We start from the raw sequence: 10,081 nt of genomic DNA, 5'->3' as shown, positions 1-10,081 counted from the left end.
ACAAAAAAAGACAAAAAGGAAAAAAAAAAAAAAAGAAATTGGTTGGCCTGTGTATCAGTTATGACTAGTTAGAAAACTGCAATGAAAATAATCTAATTATAATAATAATAAAATTTAAAGTGCATGGGCATTTTTAAATATCCGTAATTTAGATGAAGAAAAGGTTTTCTGAGAAACTCAAAAAGAAGACTTGGATAAGTAGAGAGATTTTTTTCTGAAGGGGAGTGTATTATAAATGTAGCAATATTGTAAAGATAGCAGTTCTTCTCTAAGTAACTATTTATTTTTTTTATTTTTATTTTAATTTCTCAATATTCATTGTAGTTGACTTTCATGACCCTTTACCCATTCCCTTCCCCCCTCTCTCTCCCCTCCCCTTCTCTCCTCCCCCCCACATCATATCTATTCACTTGTCTTAACAAGTTCAAGAAATTGTTGTGATTGTTGTGTCTTCTTCCCCTCCACCCTTTATTTGTTTGCTTATTTATTTATTTATTTATTTTTAGCTCCCACAAATAAGTGAAAACATGGTATTTCTCTTTCTGTGTCTGACTTCTTTCACTTAATATAATTTTCTCTAAGTCCATCCATGTTGTTGCGAATGGTAGTATTTCATTCTTTTTTATAGCAGAGTAGAATTCCATTGTGTAGATACATCACAGTTTCCTTATCCACTCATCTAATGATGGACATTTGGGCTGGTTCCAACTCTTGGCTATTGTAAATAGAGCTGCAATAAACATTGGAGTACAGGTATCCCTTCGGCATGATTTCCATTCCTCTGGGTATACTCCCAGCAGTGGAATAGCTGGGTCATTATGGTAGATCTATCTGTAATTGTTTCAGGAACCTCCATACCATTTTCCATAAAGGCTGCACCACTTTGCAGTCCCACCAACAGTGTATGAGAGTTCCTTTTTCTCCACAAGCTCTCTAAGTAACTTTAGATTTATTTTATTTCTAATCAAAATGAATGTGTTATGTGAGAAGAGAATTTTGCACAATTGTTATAAAGTTACATTGGAAGAAAAATCAAATGAGAATAGCAAAGATAATTTTCAAAAAGAAGAAAAATGGTGGGATTTACTCTACCAGATATTGAAATATATTATAAAGCTGAAACTATTAAAACATTATGGCAATGGAAGAGGACCAGGCAGATCAATGGAACAGAAATACAAATAGGTACAAATAATAACTTGGTCTATAATAAAGGGAGTATTTTCAATAGAGAAATGATGAATAATGATTCAGGGAAAACTGGTTAGCTATTTTGGCAATAAATAAATAAATATTCTCGCTTAATACCATACATCCAAATTAATTACTGATATATACAGCTGGTTTTTAACTATAAAGGAACTAGAAGTCACATGTAAATATCTGATCTTAGAATGAAAAAAGCATAAAATCAAAGTTAGAAATAATGAGGAAAATTATTGATGGCTTTACTCTGTAAACAGTTTTAAATTCTGTATGTCAAAAAACACCATAAACAAAGTTGAAAAGCAAATGGCAAACTAGTTAAAAATATCTACAACTTATAATAATTATAGAAAAGGTTGATATTCCTCACTAAGCTGTCTTTAAAATGTCATTTGACTAAATTAATAAAATGATAAATTAGTAAATCTACCAGAATATGTAAAGAGTGCTCACAGTCCAATTAGAAATAGATGAACACAATGAGCAAAGCAGATGAACAAATAGTTCATAGTAAAAGAAATAAAAACAGTCAATACATATATTTAAAACTTCACTAAGAAAGTAAAGCATACTAAAACAACAGTGAAATGTCGTTTGTTTATTAGACAAATGGTAGAAAGTGATCTTCATACCTTGTCGGTGACAGTGTCATGATACAAACTTTCTAAAATATATTTGAGTAATGTGCACCAAAAGCCTTAAAAGTTATGCATCCCATTTACCCATAAAAGCCACTTCTTGTTATATGTCACAAGGAAATAAAAAATGGACACAAAGATTTAAAAGCAAGAATAATCTTTAGTTAATAGTCCCACAAAATGTGAAAACCATAATACTTGCTAATAGCAGATTTGTAAAATGAATTCTAGTAAATACATATAATGGAATAGCAGGCAATCATTTAAAATTATGGGAGATTAATATGTTATAAAAATTAGTATGATACCTTACATTTTTAAATCACTTTATAAAGTAATATTATGATATTATCTCAATTTTATAAAAAATTAAATGCTTGTATACATAGTCAGGAATATGATACTTCAAAATATTCAAATTCTACTTTGCAAAATATATAAAGAACCCTAAAATGGGATTTGTACCACCTGGTCTTCAACGTTGTTTCAACAGTTATTCATTTCATCACTGAATAATCTTATTAACTCCTGCTCCCTTTTTCTAATTCGCAAACTAGACAGAATTGCCCCTATGAATATCAGACCTCTCTGGATGGCAGAATTAATAAAGTGTCCCTCAAAAGAAAAAGAAAGTGTGGATAAGAAGCTTCTTAGAAAACAGAGCTAGCTCTTCCCCTGGCAGTTATTTGGAGATAATCTCTCTCATCCAGGTTATAGGTGATGAAAATCCTGAGAAAGCAATCAAAATTGGTCTTTAAGTCCCTTCTCCAATAGAAGTCACTCAGACAGGAAAAACACCAATGGTCATGTGATGGAAAGGCTTGTAAAGCATACATTTTTTTTTTTTTTTGGACCGGTAAGGGGATCACAACCCTCGGCACCGTGTTGTCTGCACCACGCTCAGCCAGTGAGCGCACCGGCCATCCCCATAGAGGATCTGAACCCTTGGCCTCGGTGCTACCAGCACTGCACTCTCCCGAGTGAGCCACAGGGCCGGCCAAAGCATACGTTTTAAAATAAACACATGGTCAGAAACATGTTTCCTAGCTGTGTTTGCTGAGGAAGCCTTGGAGCAATGACACCCCTGTATCAGTGAGCACACCTAGCACCCAGACCTTGGTTTCTAAACATCATTCTCCAATTAAAAAAAAAAAAAGTCTCCTTGGAGAAGTGGTTGGTTCCAGGACTGGCAAAGAGAAAATACAAGATGATCCTGTAGTATCTTGTAGGACTGGAAAGTATGAAAGTGCTAAATTAAAAAAAAAAAATAACGGGGACTTGTCAAAAGGCTGTCGAAGTCAACCTGAAGGAGTTTCAATAGCCAAAGCTAAAGCAATTTGAGCAAAAAAAAAATTTGTGAATGATAGTATTATATTTACTACAAAATATAATAAATATCCTTGAGTTTATACTGATATAAATAAAATAATTGAATACATAAATAAATGGAGAAGAGGCAGCTCTTACTCACAGAAGAATTCCAATTAACACACCTAGTAGGAATAAAGGAAATACAAAATTACCATCAGGTGAACACCACAGTAATAGTTTTTCCAGATCCTCAAAGAGAAAAAAGACATTAAGAGAAAAACTGATGAAATTTAAATAAACTCTAGGTTTCTGGTCAAGATGGCAGAATAGACAGTCCCCAGCATCACTCTCTCCCACAAATCAACCAATTTACAACTATAAAAAAGCAACAACAGTCAAGCTGGGGCCTCTAGAGCTCAAGGGAAGAGGAAGAGAGACCTATGGAGTACCTGAGGGTGGGAGAAGCCATGATGAGAGAAAGAAAAATCCGTTCTGACCATTTCATGCCACGGCCGCTTTAAGACTGGAGCTGCTCAGCACATGGAGCTGGAGCTGCTCAGCACACGGAGCAGGAGCAGGAGCTGGCAAAAGCTGCAGCTGTGCCCTTCAGATGGAGTTGCTTGGAGGCAGCAGGGGAGAAGAGGGCTTTGGTGGCCCCCAGGCCAGCAAGACCCCTAATAGGGTTCCTGTGGACCCACATAGGAACAAGGAGCCACGACAGCTGAAAAAAGGAGCCACTCAGAGGCCAGTGAGTCATTTCAAGAGACTGGCACAGGGCCCGTCCCATGAGAAGTATTTGCAGCACAGGCAGTGGGGGAGACGGGCCCACTGGGGGAACACTGGGGCACAGCAAGGCGAGCTGATCTGGCCCCCAATCAGCATAGGACCACTCAGTGGAGACTGGTCAGGAATACAGAATTGCTTGGGGTACAGTCTGATGAAAAGACTCAGGCCCAGATCAGAGTTTCTACACAACCCAGGTGCACTGGGTCTCTGGAGAGCCGGAAGTACCTATAAAGTCAACTATTAAAACCTGAGCTGCTAAAAAGCCTTCCCTAGGGAAGCCGCAGCAAAGCAGCAATTTAGCTAAACCACACAGTTCAAGTACTGGTCCTCACAGGAAGCTCCCCCATTTTAGAAGTAAGCAAAGGACAAAAAATTAGTTCTGGGCCAGGCACACTGCCAGTGCCTCAGGGCCCACCTGGGGTCCTGAGGCTTGGAGCTGAGGACTGGACTCCACCCCAGAACCAGGCACACTGCCAGTGCCAAGGAGCATGCCAAAAACATCACCTCCATGTGGGTAGCCCGCCACAGCCACCACAATAACCACAGCTGCCTCAAAAGCGGCTAGACAGCACAACCACCACGCAGATGGCCCACCAGCCACTCGAGTGCATTGACACAAGGAGAGTCCCCAGCAGAGACCAAAGAAAAGAAGAGAATGTCTTTCTCCACAAAGTCCATTCCAGAGTGACAGAAGCAGCATCTGCTCTATGATAATATTGGGGGTCTTGAACACACCTCTCTGCATTGGGCAGATCATCTAAGCAACTAATCAACCATTACTCTTTCAGGAGAGAAGAAATCTAGAGTAATTAGAGGGGCGAGGGGGAGGGGGAGAGATTGAACAGGGGGCGTAAAGAACAAGTATGATTTGTAACAATATATATGCTAGTAATATTGATTTAGTCAACATATCTCAACATTGAACCCCCCAAATATGTATAATCAATTATGATTCAATAAAAATTAAATAAATAAATAAACTCTAGAGTTTATTTTGTAGTATTGTAGCAATGTTCATTTCCATGTTTTTATAATTGTGCTCTGGTTATGCAAGTTGCTAATATTAAGGGAAGCTAGGTGAAAGGTATACATGAGTTCTCTGTACTATCAGTTTTCTGTAAGTCTAAAATTACTAATAATAGGTTAAAAAACAAAACAAAATAAAATAAGCACATGGAATGAGGAGTGGTATAGTAGAGGCTGTCCCCTGGTTCTCTCTAGAAACCACATCAAACATTCCGAAGAGAAGACTGTCTTCCTGCATCCTTTTACCCCAGTTCTGAGTAGGGGCCAGGATGATCAGAATAATGGTTCCTAATATACCTCGATAAAAAGAGATTCCTAGGACCTAGTCCTAGGAAGTTCTGATTCAGTAGATTTGGGTAGACTTGAGAACTGATCTTTTTAATAAGTGCCTTAGTCTGTGGAACCATTGACCTCGAGTGCCCAGTGGATAATCCTGGCTGTTGGTTCATTTTCTTAACTTAAAACAGCAACAGAACCTGAGAAGATTTTTAAACCTCAAGCCAGAACATTACCTTACCTTTAATTCAGAATAATATTTTATTTGACTCAAGTCTGTGGAATAGGAATCCCACACATCACCCCTCACAGAAGACAATGCCCAAGAAAAGATAACCTGCCCAAGAGCTTCTGAAGGCAAAGGGAATTTTCCGCTGTCTTCTCTGTAAGAGGAGGCCTCCAGGATACTGCCCTTTCAGCTTGCTTTCTAACTCCCTTTCATCTGTGGAAGCAGTTTCTTTTAATCACTTTCACTGGCAAGGGGGACAAGAAGCCCCAACTGTCACCTAAGAAGAGCTTGACCTCATGGTTTCTACACTCTATGCTTCCATGTCTCCTCTCCAGGAGATGATTGACATTGTCAAAGCCATCTATGACATGATGGGGAAATACACATATCCTGTGCTCAAAGAAGATACTCCAAGGCAGCACGTGGACGTCTTCTTCCAGGTAAGTGCAGACACCCTGGGCATGAGCTAAAAGCCTAACTTCGTTCAGTCAACCCACAAGCATCTGAGCAAGTGGTTTGTGTCCAACCCTGTACTTAGCATTGTAGGTAACAGAAAATGATTACAAAACATATTATCCTCAAGGAATAGATGATCTAGTTAAAAAGATAAATATGCACTACAGAAGAGAACAGAGAAGTACATTATTAAGTGTAAGTGGTATAGAACTCGAAGTTCTATAAAAATCCTTGGAAGATCAGAGTAAACAGAGAAGACTTCATTACTCACATTTGTGTAGGTATTAAGCATCTGTGTCTGGGGAGTAAGGGGAAATAAGATTAGAAACTGGGGTAGGGCCAGCTTGTGAGATCATTAAATGGAAGAGGTTAGCCTTGCTGTGATAAAGAATGGGTGGCTATTGTTGATACTTGAGTAGAGAAGTAGCATGATCGTAGTAGGGTTTTAGTAAAAACTTAGCCTAACAGTAGAGTATCAAAGACTGTCAGACCTCACTCTAGTCTAATCTCCCACTTTGCAAATGGGAAAACAGGCCTCTATGGACTTGTGCAAGTTAACACAGGAAGTGACAGAGACAGAACCAGAACTTCTTGTGTCCAGTGTTCTTTTTGTCAGATGGACAGACCAGTAGAGAGTGTAGGGGAGACGTGATAGGATGTCAGCAGAATAATCCAGAAGTGAGGTGATGAGTGTCTGGAGAAAGTCTTGATTTAAGGAAGCTCATGGAGGTCAAAGTGCTGTAACCAAGGCCTGATTGGAGTCGTCTGGCCAGTGAAAGACCACTTTAATTCTTGGAGTGAAGTTGATTAACAAATGCAAGTTTTGGGATGCAGATTACCAGGTTTTTTAAAGTGCTTCCTGTTGTGTCTTTCAGAAAATGGACAAAAATAAAGATGGCATCGTGACTTTAGATGAATTTCTTGAGTCCTGTCAGGAGGTAAGGAGAGATCTCAGGACACAATACCTCTAAATCCAGGAGAGGAAATCTGGGACTCGGGGACCTGCAGAAGGAAGTGAATGAGAATCCTGCACATACCTGTGACTCCTCCGATCAGAGCCAACAGCAACCACAACAAGAACTCAGCAGCCCAGCCATCCCCAGTCCTCAACCTGGCCTGTGGTTGGTCTTGGCTAAATTCAGGACTGAGCAGACAGCCTACATAGGGGTCTGGGGGAATGTGTAAACCCAGAAGGGGTTCTGTGAGTTTATGATAAAAGAGAGAGAAAACTCAAATTATCAATCTAAGAAATGAAAAGGGCAAAATCACTATAGGTTTTACAGACATTAAAAGATAATAAAGTTCATTATCCAATAAATTTGACAACTTATATGAAATCTACAAATTCCTTGTAAAACACAACATATCAAAACTAACACAAAAAGAAGTAGAAAATCTGACTATGTCTTTTTTAAGAAATTGAATCTATAATTTAAAACTTTCTCCCAGAGCAAATGAAGGCTCAGATAGTTTCACTGGTACATTCTTCCAAACACTTAAAGAAGAAACAATACTAATCTTATACAAACTCAGGAAATAGAGAAAATAGGGAAACTTCTCAACTTGATTTATGAGGTTATCATAACTCTTACATGAAAACTCGACAAGGCCATTACAAGATTGAAAAAATGTCAGGCTTAATATATTCCTTTTGAACATAGATGCAAAAAAAAAAATCAAATTCAGCAATTTATATAAAAGCATAATACATCATGAACAAATGGGGTTTATTCCAGGAATGCAAGGTTTGTTTAATATTCAAGAATTAGTCAGTGTAACTAATCACATTAATAGAATAAAAAAGAAAAATATATATGATTATCTCAATAAGTGTACAAAAGCCATTTGATAAAATGCAATTGCCCAGAGCTTCTTAAAAGAAGCAACTCACTATTTTACTGGGTAATTTATTTCTACTGAATCTCCTCTTTAAAGCTAAAGAAGGTGCTTCTTGCTTTGAGTTGATCACTTCCGAGGTCCCCACTCCACACTCCTTGTTTCTCATACTCTCGTTGTGTTCTTTCTGCATAGGAAACCCATGTTTGAGATTTGTTCTGCAAAGTTACAGAGCTTCTCAGGGAGGAGCCTCAGAGTTATAACCATCCTCCTTTCCCCTCCTCTTTTCCCAGGATGACAACATTATGAGGTCTCTCCAGCTGTTCCAAAATGTCATGTAACTGGGGACACTCAGCCATCCAACTCTCAGAGACATTTTACTAAAAACAACCACCTTAACACCCTGATCTGCCCTCGTTCTGATTTTACACATCAGCTCTTGGGACAGAAATACCTTTTACACTTTGGAAGAATTCTCTGCTGAAGACTTTCTATGGAACCCAGCATCAAGTGGCTCGGTTTCTGATTGCCAGCTCTTCCTCTTCCCTCTTCTTGAAAAAGAAAAGATGAAATTTGAGTTTGTTTTGAAAGCATGCTCATCTCTTCACACTGCTGCCCTATGGAAGGTCCCTCTGCTTGAGCTTAAACAGTAGTGCACAATTTTCTGCTTAGGTGCCCCCAGCCCACCGCCTCCAAGTTGAGCAGACCTTGATGAATCTGGAAGCAAGAGGACCTGAGCCAAATGCACACCATCTTCTGATGGCCTCCCAAACCCATGTGCCTGTTTCTCATCCTCTGGTGGGAAGAATGAGTGTTATACGGAACAATTAGGATCTACCATGACTAGATTGGGAGTGCCAACACCTAACATGTGTAAGATAGGATTGAATTACTAAGCATGGCATTGTTTGATGACCCAAACTACCCATGTCATTTGTTTCCAGAGGCAATAATTCTCTCACACTAACATCTGTGCTGGTAGTGCAAGTCTCTTAATATGCCCAGGAAGGGAGCAATTACCCACTGGTCCATACCTCCACTCCATCCCCTGCTCAAGCCCAGCAATGCATGTTCCTCCTGGAAAGTCCAGAATGCCTGCAAATTGCTGTGATTTTATACCACGGTCTAATCAATAAACAGAACTATTTCTTACTCTCTCAATCATTTCTTCCATGACTCCATTGGGCAGAAGAGGTAAGATGTGAAAAGGGAAGGTTAATCCATTTATTCAGCATGCAGTTGTTAGTATTTACTCTCTGCCCAACACTGTTCCAGTGACATTATCCTCTCCAGCCCCCAAACCATCCCAAGCAAACATCTAATTCAAATGCAAATTCAATGACCATATGCAAATGCAACTTCAAGACAAGACCCTTCACAACACCTCCCTTCCAACAAGATTGCCAAACCCAAGACTCTTTAATGTGGAAAATCTGAAGCCCCATGTGGTATGGTTGGAAACATAGAGATGAAAAGGCAGACAGAACCTCCTGCTGTGGGATTTGGAGTCCAGGGGTTGATCACGTGGCTTCAGCCTGTAATCAGCAAATGATTACTTATGTTGAACACTGTGGGTTTTGGTTCCCCATTTCACATCACATTAAAAAGATTTAGAGCTAGCAGTAGCATTCTTGGAAGGAAAGCAATTTATGGGGTCCCTATTATGTGCCGGGTGCTGCTCTAGGGGCTTTATATACATTATCTTATTTTATGCTCACAGTAGAGCACTCCAGAAGGTAAAGTCCTGGTTTTATTACTGAGGACACTGAAGCTCAGAGAGATAAGGGGACCTGTCTAAGGTAGCACAGCTGACAGGGACTCGGAAGGGAGTTTTTTTTCTTTTAAGGTAAAAATAGTTTTTACGTCCCTTTTCAGCTTATAAGAGTAATATTTGGGAAAGAGAATATATATGCACAAGGTATTATTAGCTAAATATCTTTTCAGTTACTCATGTTTCAGTTCATTCTTGCCATGTACATACATATTTAACAGAAATCTAAAAGTAATAAGATGCATCATTTTGTATTCTACATTTATCTTTTTTCTTTTGTTTTTTATTATATATACTTATGGGGTAAAAAGTTGACTATCAATAGTTGTGTACAACGTGTGATAGTCAAATCAGGATAGTCAGCTTATTCATAATTACAATATGTACTCATTCTTTGTGTCCGTTAACCAATTTCTCATTTACCCCCCTTTCTAACCCCCTCCCCTCCCCTTTCCACCTCTAGTAACCACAGTTCTGTTCTCTCCTAGTTCAACGTATTATTGTGATTGTTGTTTCTCTCTCTCTCTCTCTCAATCTCTCTCTCTC

The 10,081-nt window shown here is 38.9% G+C and overlaps 1 protein-coding gene across 2 annotated transcripts in view; it reads left to right on the top strand.

Annotated features, from left to right (window-relative positions):
• Nucleotides 1-8,925, top strand: part of KCNIP1 (Kv channel interacting protein 1) — a 248,202-nt gene extending 239,277 nt beyond the window's left edge. For both annotated transcript variants that reach the window (XM_008576054.1, XM_008576055.1), the window contains 3 exons: nucleotides 5,808-5,912; nucleotides 6,804-6,866; nucleotides 8,058-8,925. In XM_008576054.1, the coding sequence (XP_008574276.1) occupies nucleotides 5,808-5,912; nucleotides 6,804-6,866; nucleotides 8,058-8,105 (216 nt within the window). In that variant the 3' untranslated portion in view covers nucleotides 8,106-8,925. The remainder of the gene's footprint in view (nucleotides 1-5,807; nucleotides 5,913-6,803; nucleotides 6,867-8,057) is intronic.
• Nucleotides 8,926-10,081: the final 1,156 nt, after the last annotated feature.

Source organism: Galeopterus variegatus, unplaced genomic scaffold (genome assembly GCF_000696425.1).
Source record: "Galeopterus variegatus unplaced genomic scaffold, G_variegatus-3.0.2 Scaffold1281, whole genome shotgun sequence".
Lineage (NCBI taxonomy): Eukaryota > Metazoa > Chordata > Mammalia > Dermoptera > Cynocephalidae > Galeopterus > Galeopterus variegatus.
The sequence above is the reverse complement of the archived record's forward strand: the minus strand, read 5'-3'. Positions and strand labels throughout refer to the sequence as shown.